Source organism: Danio rerio, chromosome 4 (genome assembly GCF_049306965.1).
Source record: "Danio rerio strain Tuebingen ecotype United States chromosome 4, GRCz12tu, whole genome shotgun sequence".
Taxonomy (NCBI): domain Eukaryota; kingdom Metazoa; phylum Chordata; class Actinopteri; order Cypriniformes; family Danionidae; genus Danio; species Danio rerio.
Window position 1 is genome coordinate 36984236 of NC_133179.1, and position 18888 is coordinate 37003123.

Here is an 18888-nt window from a genome sequence, read left to right on the forward strand (position 1 = left end):
GATTTTTTTTAATTTTTTCGAGATTTTTCGAGATTTTTTCATTTTTCGAGATTTTTCAAGATTTTTTTATTTTTCAAGATTTTTTCATTTTTCAAGATTTTTTCATTTTTTCGAGATTTTTCCTTTTTTCCAAAATTTTTCGAGATTTTTTCATTTTTCGAGATTTTTCAAGATTTTTTCATTTTTCGAGATTTTTCAAGATTTTTCAAGATTTTTTCATTTTTCAAGATTTTTTCATTTTTTCAAGATTTTTTCATTTTTCAAGATTTTTTCATTTTTTCAAGATTTTTTTCATTTTTCAAGATTTTTTAATTTTTTCGAGATTTTTCGAGATTTTTTCATTTTTCAAGATTTTTTCATTTTTTCGAGATTTTTCCTTTTTTCCAAAATTTTTCGAGATTTTTTCATTTTTCGAGATTTTTCAAGATTTTTTCATTTTTCGAGATTTTTCAAGATTTTTCAAGATTTTTTCATTTTTCAAGATTTTTTCATTTTTTCAAGATTTTTTTTCATTTTTCAAGATTTTTTAATTTTTTCGAGATTTTTCGAGATTTTTTCATTTTTCGAGATTTTTCAGGATTTTTTTATTTTTCAAGATTTTTTTCATTTTTCAAGATTTTTTCATTTTTTCGAGATTTTTCGAGATTTTTTCATTTTTTCAAGATTTTTCAAGATTTTTTCATTTTTCAAGATTTTTTTTCATTTTTCAAGATTTTTTCATTTTTTCGAGATTTTTCAAGATTTTTTCATTTTTTCGAGATTTTTCAAGATTTTTCAAGATTTTTTCATTTTTCAAGATTTTTTTCATTTTTCAAGATTTTTTCATTTTTTCGAGATTTTTCAAGATTTTTCAAGATTTTTTCATTTTTCAAGATTTTTTTCATTTTTCAAGATTTTTTCATTTTTCAAGATTTTTCAAGATTTTTTCATTTTTTGAGATTTTTCAAGATTTTTTCATTTTTCAAGATTTTTTTCATTTTTCAAGATTTTTTTCATTTTTCAAGATTTTTTCATTTTTTCGAGATTTTTCAAGATTTTTTCATTTTTCAAGATTTTTTCATTTTTTCGAGATTTTTCAAGATTTTTCAAGATTTTTTCATTTTTCAAGATTTTTTTCATTTTTCAAGATTTTTTCATTTTTCAAGATTTTTCAAGATTTTTTCATTTTTTGAGATTTTTCAAGATTTTTTCATTTTTCAAGATTTTTTTCATTTTTCAAGATTTTTTTCATTTTTCAAGATTTTTTCATTTTTTCGAGATTTTTCAAGATTTTTTCATTTTTTCGAGATTTTTCAAGATTTTTCAAGATTTTTTTCATTTTTCAAGATTTTTTTCATTTTTCAAGATTTTTTCATTTTTCAAGATTTTTTTCATTTTTCAAGATTTTTTTCATTTTTCAAGATTTTTTCATTTTTTCGAGATTTTTCAAGATTTTTTCATTTTTTCGAGATTTTTCAAGATTTTTCAAGATTTTTTTCATTTTTCAAGATTTTTTTCATTTTTCAAGATTTTTTTCATTTTTCAAGATTTTTTTCATTTTTCAAGATTTTTTCATTTTTTCGAGATTTTTCAAGATTTTTCAAGATTTTTTCATTTTTCAAGATTTTTTTCATTTTTCAAGATTTTTTCATTTTTCAAGATTTTTCAAGATTTTTTCATTTTTTGAGATTTTTCAAGATTTTTTCATTTTTCAAGATTTTTTAATTTTTTCGAGATTTTTCAAGATTTTTCAAGATTTTTTTTTTGAGATTTTTTCAATTTTTGAGATTTTTCAAGATTTTTTTTCATTTTTCAAGATTTTTCAAGATTTTTTCATTTTTCAAGATTTTTTTCATTTTTCAAGATTTTTTCATTTTTTCGAGATTTTTCAAGATTTTTTCATTTTTCAAGATTTTTCAAGATTTTTTCATTTTTTTGAGATTTTTTAAGATTTTTTCATTTTTCAAGATTTTTCAAGATTTTTTCATTTTTCAAGATTTTTCAAGATTTTTTCATTTTTCAAGATTTTTTTCATTTTTCAAGATTTTTTCATTTTTTCGAGATTTTTCAAGATTTTTCAAGATTTTTTCATTTTTCAAGATTTTTTTTCATTTTTCAAGATTTTTTAATTTTTTCGAGATTTTTCAAGATTTTTTCATTTTTTCGAGATTTTTCAAGATTTTTCAAGATTTTTCAAGATTTTTTATTTTTTGAGATTTTTTCATTTTTTGAGATTTTTCAAGATTTTTTTTCATTTTTCAAGATTTTTCAAGATTTTTTCATTTTTCAAGATTTTTTTCATTTTTCAAGATTTTTTCATTTTTTCGAGATTTTTCAAGATTTTTTCATTTTTTCGAGATTTTTCAAGATTTTTTCATTTTTTGAGATTTTTCAAGATTTTTTCATTTTTCAAGATTTTTTCATTTTTTTCGAGATTTTTCAAGATTTTTTCATTTTTCAAGATTTTTCAAGATTTTTTTTTCATTTTTCAAGATTTTTTTTCATTTTTCGGGATTTTTCAAGATTTTTTTCATTTTTCAAGATTTTTCAAGATTTTTCAAGATTTTTTCATTTTTCAAAATTTTTCAAGATTTTTTAATTTTTCAAGATTTTTCAAGATTTTTACATTTTTCAAGATTTTTCAAGATTTTTACATTTTTCAAGATTTTTCAAGATTTTTTAATTTTTCAAGATTTTTTCACGATTTTTTCATTTTACAAGATTTTTTTCATTTTTCAAGATTTTTTCATTTTTTCGAGATTTTTCAAGATTTTTTTCATTTTTTCGAGATTTTTCAAGATTTTTTCATTTTTTGAGATTTTTCAAGATTTTTTCATTTTTTCGAGATTTTTCAAGATTTTTTCATTTTTTGAGATTTTTCAAGATTTTTTCATTTTTCAAGATTTTTTCATTTTTTCGAGATTTTTCGAGATTTTTCAAGATTTTTTTCATTTTTCAAGATTTTTTTCATTTTTCAAGATTTTTTCATTTTTTCGAGATTTTTCGAGATTTTTTCATTTTTTCGAGATTTTTTAAGATTTTTTCATTTTTCAAGATTTTTTCATTTTTCAAGATTTTTTTCATTTTTTCGAGATTTTTCAAGATTTTTCAAGATTTTTCAAGATTTTTTTATTTTTTGAGATTTTTTCATTTTTTGAGATTTTTCAAGATTTTTTTTTCATTTTTCAAGATTTTTTCATTTTTCAAGATTTTTTCATTTTTCAAGATTTTTTCATTTTTTTCGAGATTTTTCAAGATTTTTCAAGATTTTTTCATTTTTCAAGATTTTTCAAGATTTTTTTTCATTTTTCAAGATTTTTTTCATTTTTCAAGATTTTTTCATTTTTTCGAGATTTTTCAAGATTTTTTTCATTTTTTCGAGATTTTTCAAGATTTTTTCATTTTTTGAGATTTTTCAAGATTTTTTCATTTTTTCGAGATTTTTCAAGATTTTTTCATTTTTTGAGATTTTTCAAGATTTTTTCATTTTTCAAGATTTTTTCATTTTTTCGAGATTTTTCGAGATTTTTCAAGATTTTTTTCATTTTTCAAGATTTTTTCATTTTTTCGAGATTTTTCGAGATTTTTTCATTTTTTCGAGATTTTTTAAGATTTTTTCATTTTTCAAGATTTTTTCATTTTTCAAGATTTTTTCATTTTTTCGAGATTTTTCAAGATTTTTCGAGATTTTTCAAGATTTTTCAAGATTTTTTTATTTTTTGAGATTTTTTCATTTTTTGAGATTTTTCAAGATTTTTTTTTCATTTTTCAAGATTTTTTCATTTTTCAAGATTTTTTCATTTTTCAAGATTTTTTCATTTTTTTCAAGATTTTTCAAGATTTTTCAAGATTTTTTCATTTTTCAAGATTTTTCAAGATTTTTTTTCATTTTTCAAGATTTTTTTCATTTTTCAAGATATTTTCATTTTTTCGAGATTTTTCAAGATTTTTTTCATTTTTCAAGATTTTTCAAGATTTTTTCATTTTTTCGAGATTTTTCAAGATTTTTTTCATTTTTTCGAGATTTTTCAAGATTTTTTTCATTTTTTCGAGATTTTTCAAGATTTTTTTCATTTTGTGAGATTTTTCAAGATTTTTCAAGATTTTTTCATTTTTCAAGATTTTTCAAGATTTTTTTTTTCATTTTTCAAGATTTTTTTTCATTTTTCAAGATTTTTTCATTTTTTCGAGATTTTTCAAGATTTTTTCATTTTTCAAGATTTTTCAAGATTTTTTCATTTTTTCGAGATTTTTCAAGATTTTTCAAGATTTTTTCATTTTTTCGAGATTTTTCAAGATTTTTCATTTTTCAAGATTTTTCAAGATTTTTTCATTTTTTCGAGATTTTTTAAGATTTTTTCATTTTTCAAGATTTTTCAAGATTTTTTCATTTTTCAAGATTTTTTCATTTTTTCGAGATTTTTCAAGATTTTTCAAGATTTTTTCATTTTTCAAGATTTTTCAAGATTTTTTTTTCATTTTTCAAGATTTCTTTTCATTTTTCAAGATTTTTTCATTTTTTCGAGATTTTTCAAGATTTTTTCATTTTTCAAGATTTTTCAAGATTTTTTCATTTTTTCGAGATTTTTTAAGATTTTTTCATTTTTCAAGATTTTTTTCATTTTTCAAGATTTTTTCATTTTTTCGAGATTTTTCAAGATTTTTTCATTTTTCAAGATTTTTCAAGATTTTTTCATTTTTTTGAGATTTTTTTAAGATTTTTTCATTTTTCAAGATTTTTTTCGAGATTTTTCAAGATTTTTTCATTTTTTCGAGATTTTTCAAGATTTTTTCATTTTTTCGAGATTTTTCAAGATTTTTCAAGATTTTTTCATTTTTCAAGATTTTTCAAGATTTTTTTTTCATTTTTCAAGATTTTTTAAGATTTTTTCATTTTTCAAGATTTTTCAAGATTTTTTCATTTTTTCGAGATTTTTTAAGATTTTTTCATTTTTCAAGATTTTTTTCATTTTTCAAGATTTTTTCATTTTTTCGAGATTTTTCAAGATTTTTTCATTTTTCAAAATTTTTCAAGATTTTTTCATTTTTCAAGATTTTTTAATTTTTCAAGATTTTTTTCGAGATTTTTCAAGATTTTTTCATTTTTTCGAGATTTTTCAAGATTTTTTTCATTTTTTCGAGATTTTTCAAGATTTTTTCATTTTTTGAGATTTTTCAAGATTTTTTCATTTTTCAAAATTTTTCAAGATTTTTTCATTTTTCAAGATTTTTCAAGATTTTTACATTTTTCAAGATTTTTCAAGATTTTTTAATTTTTCAAGATTTTTTTCACGATTTTTTCATTTTTCAAGATTTTTTTTGAGATTTTTCAAGATTTTTTCATTTTTTCGAGATTTTTCAAGATTTTTTTCATTTTTTCGAGATTTTTCAAGATTTTTTCATTTTTTGAGATTTTTCAAGATTTTTTCATTTTTTCGAGATTTTTCAAGATTTTTCAAGATTTTTTCATTTTTCAAGATTTTTCAAGATTTTTTTTTCATTTTTCAAGATTTTTTTTCATTTTTCAAGATTTTTTCATTTTTTCGAGATTTTTCAAGATTTTTCAAGATTTTTTCATTTTTTCGAGATTTTTTAAGATTTTTTCATTTTTCAAGATTTTTTTCATTTTTCAAGATTTTTTCATTTTTTCGAGATTTTTCAAGATTTTTTCATTTTTCAAAATTTTTCAAGATTTTTTCATTTTTCAAGATTTTTCAAGATTTTTACATTTTTCAAGATTTTTCAAGATTTTTTAATTTTTCAAGACTTTTTTTCACGATTTTTTCATTTTTCAAGATTTTTTCATTTTTTCGAGATTTTTCAAGATTTTTTCATTTTTTCGAGATTTTTCAAGATTTTTTTCATTTTTTCGAGATTTTTCAAGATTTTTTCATTTTTTGAGATTTTTCAAGATTTTTTCATTTTTTCGAGATTTTTCAAGATTTTTCAAGATTTTTTCATTTTTCAAGATTTTTCAAGATTTTTTTTTCATTTTTCAAGATTTTTTTTCATTTTTCAAGATTTTTTCATTTTTTGAGATTTTTCAAGATTTTTTCATTTTTTCGAGATTTTTCAAGATTTTTCAAGATTTTTTCATTTTTCAAGATTTTTCAAGATTTTTTTTCATTTTTCAAGATTTTTTTTCATTTTTCAAGATTTTTTCATTTTTTCGAGATTTTTCAAGATTTTTTCATTTTTCAAGATTTTTCAAGATTTTTTCATTTTTTCGAGATTTTTTAAGATTTTTTCATTTTTCAAGATTTTTCAAGATATTTTTCCATTTTTCAAGATTTTTTTCATTTTTCAAGATTTTTTCATTTTTTCGAGATTTTTCAAGATATTTTTTCATTTTTCAAGATTTTTTTCATTTTTCAAGATTTTTTCATTTTTTCGAGATTTTTCAAGATTTTTCAAGATTTTTTCATTTTTCAAGATTTTTTTCATTTTTCAAGATTTTTTCATTTTTTCGAGATTTTTCAAGATTTTTCGAGATTTTTCAAGATTTTTTATTTTTTGAGATTTTTTCATTTTTTGAGATTTTTCAAGATTTTTTTTCATTTTTCAAGATTTTTCAAGATTTTTTCATTTTTCAAGATTTTTTCGAGATTTTTCAAGATTTTTTCATTTTTTCGAGATTTTTCAAGATTTTTTCATTTTTTGAGATTTTTCAAGATTTTTTCATTTTTCAAGATTTTTTCATTTTTTCGAGATTTTTCGAGATTTTTTCATTTTTTCGAGATTTTTCAAGATTTTTTTCATTTTTCAAGATTTTTTTCATTTTTCAAGATTTTTTCATTTTTTCGAGATTTTTCGAGATTTTTTCATTTTTAGAGATTTTTCAAGATTTTTTCATTGTTTCGAGATTTTTCAAGATTTTTTAAGATTTTTTCATTTTTTCGAAATTTTTAAAGATTTTTTAAGATTTTTTCATTTTTCAAGATTTTTTCATTTTTCAAGATTTTTTCATTTTTTCGAGATTTTTCGAGATTTTTTCAAGATTTTTCAAGATTTTTTTATTTTTTGAGATTTTTTTATTTTTTGAGATTTTTCAAGATTTTTTTTTCATTTTTCAAGATTTTTTCATTTTTCAAGATTTTTTCATTTTTCAAGATTTTTTCATTTTTTTCGAGATTTTTCAAGATTTTTCAAGATTTTTTCATTTTTCAAGATTTTTTTCATTTTTCAAGATATTTTCATTTTTTCGAGATTTTTCAAGATTTTTTCATTTTTCAAGATTTTTCAAGATTTTTTTTTCATTTTTCAAGATTTTTTTCATTTTTCAAGATTTTTTTTCATTTTTCAAGATTTTTCAAGATTTTTACATTTTTCAAGATTTTTCAAGATTTTTTCATTTTTCAAGATTTTTCATTTTTTCGAGATTTTTCAAGATTTTTTCATTTTTCAAGATTTTTCAAGATTTTTTTTTCATTTTTCAAGATTTTTTTCATTTTTCAAGATTTTTTTTCATTTTTCAAGATTTTTCAAGATTTTTACATTTTTCAAGATTTTTCAAGATTTTTTCATTTTTCAAGATTTTTCAAGATTTTTACATTTTTCAAGATTTTTCAAGATTTTTGAAGATTTTTCATGATTTTTCAAGGTTTTTTCATTTTTCGAGATTTTTTAAGATTTTTTTCATTTTTCGAGATTTTTCAAGATTTTTTAATTTTTCAAGATTTTTTTCACGATTTTTTCATTTTTCAAGATTTTTCAAGATTTTTCAGGATTTTTTTCATTTTCATTTTTAAGCCCCTGATGTATTGTCAAAAGCCCTGATCTTTTGCAATATGTTGGACTTAAATAAAAATATAAGTATATATAATAAATAATATATAAGTATATATAATGGTGTATAACATTTAATTTGTTATCTAATTACTGAATATTTCGGCGTACATCACGCACATTCCACCTCACACAGTGTTTGTGTCGGGTCAGCTGTTCAGCAGTACCTGTATCTACCGGCAGGTGGGAGTGGCACTGTTGTCACATGATGTTTAAAAAAATTCCGCCACTGCACTTCATTTATTCATTATTTTGAAGAGCTGAAGTTGATGAGGTAACTCTTTCGCGAAACTGAATAGTTTTAACTAATGAAGCTTAACATTTGTTTCCACAGTATAAAATGTGTGTAGTTTTGGTGAAATAAAATAACTGTAATGGATAAAATGTGCATCATATCAATGCATACATGCAAATTAGTCAGAAAAACGTAAATTGTTCTAGCTTTCTAGATATGATATAGATATCTAGGCATATTTATCTAGATATGATATAGCCAGTCACATCTGTTTCTGTAATAGTTAAATCACAGTGAGCCCATGGATCTAGCATATTGTATAGCTATATTCTACTTTAACATGTTATGTCAGTTAGCAGGGGATTATAAATCGACTTTCTTATGAAAATACCTGAGATGGCTGGAAGAAGACATACAGTTGTAGTCTGATTAGCCCCAGTTAAATTATTAGCCCCCTGTTCATTTTTTCCCCTAATTTCTGTTTAACGGAGAGCAGATTTTTTCAACACATTTCTAAACATAATAGTGTTAATAACTGAGAGAACATATTGTCCTCTTTTTAGTGTGCTTGCAGCTACGTGCAGAAGTGCTTGTGGTTTTGTGTATATGTGTGTATATGTCAGAAATATGAGGCCATGGTCTGGTTTCATTTCGCAGCTTCACCCACGCTGGAAAATTCCACTATGCTCAGATATGAAAGATGCTGATTCATGTTTAGACTAAATGCTGTATGATTTGCCCATATTTGGAGTACCTTTCTGCTATCAGCCCCTGTGTATAAATATCCCTGCTCTTCCTGTGTTGTCAGGCTTGCAGAATAAACCATTCTAACTACAGTTTGGTCTCTTCTCATGTCTCCGGGTCGACCTGCTGAACTTTGCTGAATCTGGTGCCTAATATAGGGGAAATCTTACAATAACTCATCTCTAATAACTGATTTGTTTTATCTTTGCCATGATGACAGTAAATAATATATGCCTAGACATTTTTCAAGACACTTCTATACAGCTTAAAGTGACATTTTTAAAGGCAGGTTAGGGTAATTAGGCAAGTTATTGTAGAATGATGGTTTGTTCTGTAGACTATCAGAAAAAAAATTAGCTTAAAGGGGCTAATAATTTTGACCCTAAAAGTTTTTTTTTTTTTTTATGTAATACTGCTTTTATTCTAGCTGAAATAAAACGAATAAGAATTTCTTCAAAAGAAAAAATATTCTCAGACACACTGTGGAAATTTCCTTGCTCTGTTAAACATAATTTGGGAAATATTTAAAAAAGAAAATAAAATTCAAAGGGGAATAATAATTCTGACTTCAACTGTATAAACATTTATTATCGCAGTCACGTAAATGATTAGTTAAAGCCTTTTTATGTTTATTCAGATCTTATTCTCATTCAACTACAGCAATAGCTGATGCCTTCATCCATATCAAGGATTTCCTGGACTGTTCTACTACTTCTGTGAGGCATATCTGGAATTTCTGCTCAATTAATGAATGAAACAGGCATTTAAAGTGCTACAATGCCCACATCACCTTATTTTGAGGAAAACTGAAAAAAATCTACCTCAAAAGAAATTTGAAGTAAACATATTTCTAGCATATAAATCTTTATTTTTATTTTTGTACTATTTTTGATACATTTTTTATTATGTCAAAAATAGTAGCCTATTGAATATCAATATTTTGCGAGGTATTGAATTTAGAAATTCCAGTATCTTGACAACACTACACCTTAGTTAATTTGTTTGTAGCTTTGTATCACATTGGATAACAACTCACGATATAAAATAAATCATATTTTTTAGATTTGAAGACATGCAGACAATTACATTTTCAAAAAACAAACAGAAACTGCAAATCAGGAGAGGAGATAGGAGGCTCAAGAGTTAGGATATGGCTCACAACAGACTAGTAAATGAGAAGTGAGATAATTAATTATTTTTTTTTCTTTTTGGTGTTACAAGTCACAAAGCTTCAAAATTTATTGCTAAAAGTCAACTCAAAAGCCTATTTATTATTAAACCATTTATAAATCTATTATAAAAGTGGTGGTATTTTAGCGGGGTGAATTAGAACATAATTTTTTAATGGGGAGGGGGTGGATTGGGGGGTCTTTGGGGCTAAGCCCCTTATCCCTTTCGACCCTAGCAATGCCCCTGAGTTCAAGTATCTTTTGGGTTTTTTATTTTTATGAGCAATGAAATGTGAGATTTAAAGATGAATCAGTGCAGTGGCAGCAGTAATGCAGTTGATTTGATTGTTGTGTTGATGGAGCTGAGTTGAAAGGCAGTGTTCTCAGTTTACTGCTGAATCTAGGTTCCTACTCTCACCTATAGGTATGACTGAAAGGACAAGATCTCGGACACAACTGGACACATTTTACAAAAAGCGTTATGCTTGTTTGAGTTGCAGAATAAAAGAGAGATGAGCCAACAAAATAGCCTGAATGCAAATTATTTATTATAAAATGTAACTCGTAGAACAATCAATCAAAGCAACCAACAAATGTCTAGGGATAATAATGAATTTAAAGAACATAGGATATAAATCACAACAACACATAAGGTTAAAGAGTCAATGAGATGGCAGGTCTTGACATGATGACTCCGGAGTAGCCACAGCGACCTGGAGTAGCTAGCATAACAACTTTTATTTATCCATTAATGAGTAATGCAGGCATCCAATCAGGATTTACCACATACTCCAATCTGGAGTTTTGGGATCATCACAGTATATAAATGTTGTAAGACTGAATACCTGTTGCTCTGCCTAAATCCTAAAATATTCATCAAGTTTGTATTCTACTCAAAAAAAGTAAATCTAGTGAACTAGAAAAAAATCTTGAACCTAAAAGTAAAGAAACTTTACTAATAAAAGCTGCAACACAGGACAAATGAATGGACTTTCCCAGTCATGTTTCTCATTTAGAGAGTCAGACAGAGAACATCATCCAAAACAACACTAGCTACATGAATACACTGGAGAGTGGAGTACAGATGCATCCAATCCTCTTTTGTTTTCAGATGTGTTAACAGATTTAACCTCTTGTCACAGTGTGAACACTTGTACGGTCTCTCCAGTGTGAATCATCTAGAGCAGTTTTAATTTGAGCTGTAAGAAAAGTCTTCTCACACTTAAGCACATATACTCTTTCACACCAGTGTGGATCTTCATGCGTTCATTAAGGTTTGCTGATCTGTTGAAACTCTTCCCACATTGGGTGCATGTGAATGGTTTCTCTCCAGTGTGGGTCTTTATGTGTTTAAGGTCTGATAAGTTGCTGAAACTCATCCCACACTAGAGTTTGAGCATGCAAAATTCTGTTGTACAACGCTGTGAAAAGGGGTGGGATTAAACATGATTAGACATAAATGGTTTATCTCCGGTGTGTCTCATCATGTGTCGATTAAGGGATGATGAGTGGCTGAAACTCCTCCCACACAGAGTGCATGTGAATGGTTTCTCTCCAGTGTGGATCCTCATGTGTAAATTAAGGTGTGATAAGAAGTTAAAACTCTTCCCACACTGAGTGCAAGTAAATGGTTTCTCTCCAGTGTGGCTCATCATATGTAGATTAAGGTTTGATGATTGGCTGAAACTCTTCCCACACTGAGTGCATGTAAATGGTTTCTCTCCAGAGTGGATTCTCGAGTGTTGATTAAGGTGTGGTTTGCAGTTAAAACTCTTCCCACACTGAGTGCAAGTAAATGGTTTCTCTCCAGTGTGGATCTTCATGTGTTGATTAAGAGAGGATGATTGGCTAAAACTCTTTCCACACTGAGTACATGTGAATGGTTTTTCTCCAGTGTGGATTCTCACGTGTTGATTAAGGGATGTTGATTGGCTAAAACTCTTCCCACACTGAGTGCATGTGAATGGTTTCTCTCCAGTGTGGATCTTCATGTGTTTATTAAGGAGTGATAAGCAGTTAAAACTCTTCCCACACTGAGTGCATGTGAATGGTTTTTCTCCAGTGTGGATCCTCATGTGTTGATTAAGGGATGATGAGTGGCTGAAACTCTTCCCACACTGTGTACATGTGAATGGCTTCTCTCCAGTGTGGATCCTCATGTGTAGATTAAGGTTTGATGATTGGCTGAAACTCTTCCCACACTGAGTGCATGTGAAAGGTTTCTCTCCAGTGTGGATCCTCATGTGTTGATTAAGGGATGATGATTGGCTGAAACTCTTTCCACACTGAGTGCAGGTGAAACAATTCTTGTCTCTCCTTTTCAAAATACCATCAGTCTGTAAATGAGTTTTTTCCTCAATTTTGACATGATGTTCCTTCTCTTTACTCACCTTATTCTCTTCAATTGGGTCTAAAATAAATAAATAAAACATTAGTTTTCATTAAGTCTTAAATACTCTCATTAAAAAATAAAAAGTGAAAAGACACTGGAAACATTGGCTACACACACTGTAATTTTTATGCACATTAAATGTAAAATATAAAAGATCATGTTTTGTTCAGCCCATTAACATGTACACATTTAAGCAGGTTTAATTAATCTTTATTTATCTAGTGCTTTTACAATATAAATTGTGTCAAAGCCGCTTAACATAGAAATTATAGTAAATTGAAACCGTGTCAGTCCAGTTTTCAGAGTTCCTTACATAATTGATCATAAAAGTCATTTTGGTCATTGATAAGACACAGATTTGAAAGCTGTAAATAGCCTATTTTTATTCCTATATATTCATAATAACAAAATCTTTTTTCTAAAATTTTTAAAGCAGACAGGAAATACTTGTTCATTCTTTGCCTGAGTGGTAAATGCATCAGAAAAAATGTTCTGGGGTAAAAGCTGAACAAACAGCTGAATATTTGCCTCCCAGACATGAGACACACCTGTACAGCATCTGCATAAAGGCTGAAATGTGCACCTTTCCCATTGTGTGCTGTTGGGTCTTTTTCATCAATTCTGGGGTGATTTTGAGGCTTAGCTTGGAAAAAAAAACTTTCTCTGTTTAAGCAAATGAACTGATATTTAGGGACATCTTATTTTGACATATTCTGGGAAAATGCTTTGGAAAAAAAAAAACAATACACTCTGGGCAAATTTACTCTTTTCATTATATTCATGGCTGTTTTTTCTCTATTGGCCTCTATTATTAAAACATTTTTTTGATTGTAAAGCCTTGACAGCATATAATCATGCATTTATGATTGTTGGTATTTCCTGTGACGACAGTCAACATTGTTTAATTTGTCTCCACCCATGGGACGGCTAAAAGGAAATGGGTAAGAGTATAAAAGAAGAGGAGAGTTGAAGAGGCCAGCATTATGTGGTGTGCTGAAGAAAGAGAAGTTGACTGAACTGTTGCATTGTGGGGACAAGTAGAGCAGGGGTGGCCGGCCGGTCAGAATCGGCAGGCTAGCGCAGAAGCTCAATTGAATATACTGGGGTAAAATAAATGCTGATATTACAGAGACATGGCGGGGAAAAATGTAATGTAATGCAGTGCTTCTTGTACAATCTGAGACCCACTTTATATCAGATATCACTCAAGCAGTGGAGATTGCTGATTTCTAAAGAAAGCAGACCTTAAACACGCAAATTTTTGCTTTGGCATACCGGAAGCGCTTAACCCAGGTTACTGGCAAATTAAAAGTCCTATTAGCATGCTTCTCCATATACCCTATTATTGCACAGTCAATTTACACAAACTGACTATAGAAACACTGTTCTGGTTTTCCAACATCTGAAGATGTACCTGAAATGTACCTGTCAGCCTAATTACAGAAATCCTTGCCTATTATTCTTTATTGGCCAGACGCCTGAGTCTTCTCAGGTGAAAAAAACAAACCTGCCATCCCACAAACATTGAATATTAGAATTGTTTTCACATCTTTAACTCGAGGACCTTAAGTACACCATCTGAGGCTCTGCAAAAAGTTTTATGAGGTTTGGCAGCCTTTCCTATCCCACATTGAACGCTCAGGGGTTATTATATCCTATGTGAGAGTTTATCCCTAATTTCTTAATTTGTTTTATCTGTTTTATTTATTTATTTGACTTATTTGACTTATTTATTTTTCTCTTTCTCCCTTTTTCTTTATGGGTGTAAGTATTTCTGTATCTTTGTACCGTTTTAATTTTTTGTTCAATACGTGTGTTGTGGAAAAATTTAAGACTTTTGAAAAATAAATAAAAATATTTGAATAATAAGAATGTAAGCAGTACTAAAAATAGTTTTTAGAACTAGTAATAATCCCATGAATCTAGTTACAGTGCATGTCCCTGTCAAAGGTCTGTGAATTTAAGCTTATTATTCACTAAAGAAGGACAAGCCATTCTCGTAAGTGACTTTGTTCTTTGTGTGACTGAAATGTAAGCAATAGCTGTGTTTCCATCCAAAATGCAAATTAAATTTATTTGCAAAACTGGAATATCACATAAAAGATGTGCGAATAAAGCAGCGTTTCCATCCGATGAATCAAAGAGAACAAAATCGTCACTTCCTAATTAACCGGCGCCAAATATCAACAGTAAAAACAGAACTCACAGTGGTAGAAGACGCTACATAAATCTTTTTTGTACTTAATAAATGACTTTCACCTCAGAGGATAATGCCGACACACAATGAACACGTGGTGACGTTTGAAGCCATGAGACGTTTGAAAAACGTTGAGGTGGTATACCTTAAAAAGGGGTATCGTCCCATGCCTAAGCAGCATAACACTTTTAAGATCTAAAAATTAATTATTTAAAAAAAAGTCTCAAGCAAAAATATTCCAATAGCGCCGCCTGCTGGTACATGAAGAATATGGTTAATACTGATGAACTTCACACTTAAATGTTTGCATATCATCAGCATGCTGATTTTCTTCATTTCTTAAGCAGTAAAAGATATTTTTAAACTAGCTTGTTGGCCAGTTGTAGTCAGTGCAATGCTAAACATTATCTTTTAGTCTCATGTCATCCCAACATCATCATATAGTTTAGAACACTGTACAATGTTTTATAATAATTAATTGTTTTAGTGTCCATTTCATTCAGCATATTTCAAATTAAGGGCATCCACGTTTTCTGACATACTTTTAATCGTGGTCTCTGCAGGTTTCACCAAGTTAAATTTAAGATGTTTTAAGACATATTTAAGACCATTATGAATGAAATTTTAGACTAAGGAATTTTTCAAATGTCCCAGATGAAAAAGATTTGTATTTGTCCTCTCAAAAAATAGTATAATTTAATGCATTTAATAATAAAATAATTATTGAATAATAATAATATTTAAATATTTTTTTTATTTCTTAGCAAAAGATCTTAAATATTGTGTAAAAACAAGAGAGCTCTACTTGTATCCACACACTTTTTTCTAAAATAAACTTTCTTTAAAATAAAAAAACAAATGAGCAAATGTTTTTAAAGTTTTAAAACTATAATAAACTAAATCTATGCGCAACAATCTGTCCAGGTCGATGTCCTCAGCAGTAAATCCATGGAGCACGTTTAAACAAATGTTATTGTAGACAAAATAATTAAACTATTATAATAAATAGAGTTAAAATGACCTTTTTGAATAAAAAGTTAAACATTTATTGAGATAAATTGTTGGTGATTGTATGGGTTTTGGCCAGATTGGGTAACAAAACATGAACAAAGAAAAATAAAGACTTGTATAAAAAAGATTTAAGACCTACAACACAACATTTCAGTAAATTTAAGACTTTTTAAGGCCTAAAATTTTAGATTTTGAAATTTAAGACATTTTAAGACACTGCAGGTTTTAAATAGGGAATAGCCCTGGTAATTAGTTAATATAATTATGATGTCATTCTAACTCAGTTACTATCTGTGAGAACTAGTAACAACTACTAGAAACAACTTTAAACCCAAAAAGTTGATTAAAAAAAGGGGAATTGTGATCAACGTGACATATGCAAATGGAAAGTACTAAGCCAACACCATCACTGTAATAGCAGACATCTTTAATGAGAATAGAATAGGTCAAATATTGTCAGCTCAGACAAACTTTTTAAATTGATTGTTTTTTATTTATTTTATATAGCGCCAGTGCTAATGGACGCTTTACAAACAGTAGGAGAACAAGAAATGCAATAACCTTAAGAAGGTAGAGAAAATGGGAGACTATTAAAACAGAAAAAGAATGACACGAGAACAAGTATGAAAGAAACTCATTCCTATCTTTAAATAAGTGCTTATGTGCATCTAGGAGAACTAGGCAGCACACCCAGGGCTGCAAGATGGATTTAATTTAGTGTTCTTATTATTAAAATATATCTAAATGAGGATCAAATGACTGAGTTGGTTTTTGAGAATGAAAACCAACCTGTTAGTTCCTGCAGATCTTCCTGTTTGACTGTGAATGTTTCTTCAATCTTCACATCTTCACTCTCCTCTTTAATGAACGCCATCTTTATAACAGTGTGGAGATCAGTCGCTTCAGCAGGAGTTTTTCTCTGTGTTTGGACACTTTATTCTGTTTAAAATGAACAAAACAATGAACAGAAACAAACTTATCTTTAACATTTGCTTTAACAGTTTCTTTATATGAGAGTAATTAACAAAAACAAATCAGGTAAGTCTGAGCTAGAAACAATAGCCACAAATGAGCTGATTAAAACTAGTGACGTAACTACATGTCAGGGTAAAAACAATATTTATAACCAAATAAACAAACAAACAGAAAACTGAATAGTTGTAAAGAAGCTTTTAAAAATGACTGAAGAACTTAATACAATGTTGAACAATGCATCCACACATATTTACATTTTTATAATGTTAGCATTCAGATATTATTTGAGTGTAAATTCAAAATGTGCAACTCACCTTTTCTGTCTTCAATGAAGAAGTGGGATAAAAAAGGCCTCCGTGGGTTTTTCTTTGTAGGTTGTTGTTGGTAATAATCCCAATGTAGGAATCTACAATCGTAGTTTGTCCTCCAAAGTTGTTCTCTTACAGCTAAATCAGATAATGAAGTCTCCGTTAGAAACACGGAATATATAGATGTAACCCTGCTGAGCTACTGGATCTGGAATGTGATTGGATAAGACTCAATTGGCCTCCATTAAAGCTGGTATAGAGATGCAAATGAAATGAGCAGTGGGGAGCAGTGAAGACTCAAGACACATACAGTGGGGGATGGGAAGTTCAGCAGCTTTACAAACCAGTTTTACAGAGAAATAATGATGTATTGGGAAAATAAGTTGACTTTAGCCATCATCATTTGTTTTGTTGCTGTTGTTTTATAGGACTATTGATGGAAGCTTTTTTATTTTGGCTGCTGCATTTTGTAGTTAATGCTGATACACTTATGTTGAGGTATTTTGATTTAAAACACATTTTAATTGTTTTTTTTTCCCAAGCTGTTTTTTGTTTAAAGATGCAAATGAGCATTGAAGACTTAAACCGCACTGATGTCTCAACACACACAACTACATTCACTTATATACTAGTTATGTAAGTGATACTATTATACTGTGATATATCATTATTTGTTATAAGATACAATTTCTAATCTTCACAGTGAGGTTTAATTTGTGTTAAGTTCAGTCAATATATTAATATTAGCAATGTTTTAGTCATTTATTTATCACTGAACTTGTTCTTTATGTGAGTTTAGAGTCCTTTACTTCTCCTAAAGCACATGCAGCTCATTACTGCTTCCTGTAAACTGTCAACACACTTAACAGGTCAATTATTTCTTTCCAAAAGTGTCTATAAATTTTTATGATCAAAATGTAACTTGTTTCTGTGCCATTTTTTTTCTTTCCTTCGTTTTTTAGTAGAACAGAAAATGTGTGAGCAGCTCATCTTTCTCCAAAGCCTCTTATTCACCTGATATGTAACAAGGATGTTTTTCCCTCTAATTATCATTTGTGTTTGTGCATACAAATATGCATAGACATTCACAAAAGAATATATAAGATACCCTGTGACAAAACCTTTTTTAACACAGTAAAGCTATCACATACTGTCCATTTTTGCTACTTTTGGCCTTAGAAGATAATTGTTTGTACATTAATCACAAATGGATGAGACACTCTGTAACTTCAAACTCATTTGTGTTAATTCCAGGTGCTGTGAAATGTTATGTACAAGCTGCAGAGGCAATCAGGTGTGAATAAAGTGCCATATATCTGATCCCGTCCTCCAGCATCTTTTTTGCTTCAAATTAAAGTCTTTTACACTAAAATCATTATGAAGTTGGTCTTTTGTTGTTAATAATTGATTTATACTATCTGAAATATAACTAATTCTACTATATAGCCTTATCTCTTAACCAGGAGAAGGAGGGAAAATGCACTCACTCACTCAATGCAGTCGAATCAATGAGCAAAAAACAACACATTAAAGGTTACCAAGACACATATCACAACAAGAGAGATCTGTTATGGTACAGGCACAAATCATAATTTTAATCAGAAACTTCTACAGCACAGCAGCTTCTAGATGTACCCACTGTCTAAGGTAGGCTCATATATATATATATAGCAGCCGGTCATAGTTAATCTGAAAGCAAGTTGGGCTGCGGTCACACTAGAGTTTGTGCTTGCAAAATTCTTTCATACATCGCTGCAAAAAAGGGTGGGATAAAACAATATGATTAGACGATACTAAAAGCGACTGATTGCTCCATATAGCTCATGTTTTGATCTTCTATTGGTCTCTTGCACTCACGTGATGCGATGTCAAGCTTTTGTCTTACCTTTGTGGAGTCCACTATTAAATTATCTGTCATGCAGCTATATATTTATAATTAGAAGATAATTACATCTCAAGTTAAATGATTGTACAGGCAGTTTATACAGGGTAATTCAATGACAAGAGTTCACTTTCATATCTACACAATGCAGAACTTTTAATGTGATTAACCTGCTCCACCTACACCAACTACTGCATTTCTCAGATTTCTT

The 18888-nt window shown here is 27.7% G+C and overlaps 1 protein-coding gene across 2 annotated transcripts; it reads right to left on the reverse strand.

Annotated features, from left to right (window-relative positions):
• Nucleotides 1–10438: 10438 nt before the first annotated feature.
• On the reverse strand, nt 10439–16947 carry LOC110439532 (uncharacterized). Of its 2 annotated transcripts, none has more exons than XM_068220221.2 (3): nt 16802–16947; nt 16302–16451; nt 10439–12248 (listed from the first exon to the last, which is right to left on the reverse strand). In XM_068220221.2, exon 3 carries the CDS (start codon nt 12153–12155, stop codon nt 11352–11354), a length of 804 nt encoding a protein of 267 aa, XP_068076322.1. In that variant the 5' UTR covers nt 12156–12248; nt 16302–16451; nt 16802–16947; the 3' UTR covers nt 10439–11351. The 2 variants fall into 2 exon arrangements, with proteins under 2 accessions (XP_068076322.1, XP_073803938.1); XM_073947837.1 differs by having other exon boundaries at nt 10439–12322.
• Nucleotides 16948–18888: the final 1941 nt, after the last annotated feature.

Excerpts from the sequence above, each read along its gene's own strand:
- LOC110439532 (XM_073947837.1), bottom strand. The coding sequence starts at position 16,386 with ATGGCGTTCATTAAAGAGGAGAGTGAAGATGTGAAGATTGAAGAAACA. Across the intron at positions 12,323-16,301 it reads AGATCTGCAGGAACTAACAG|ACCCAATTGAAGAGAATAAG; the intron begins GTTGGTTTTCAT and ends TATTTATTTTAG.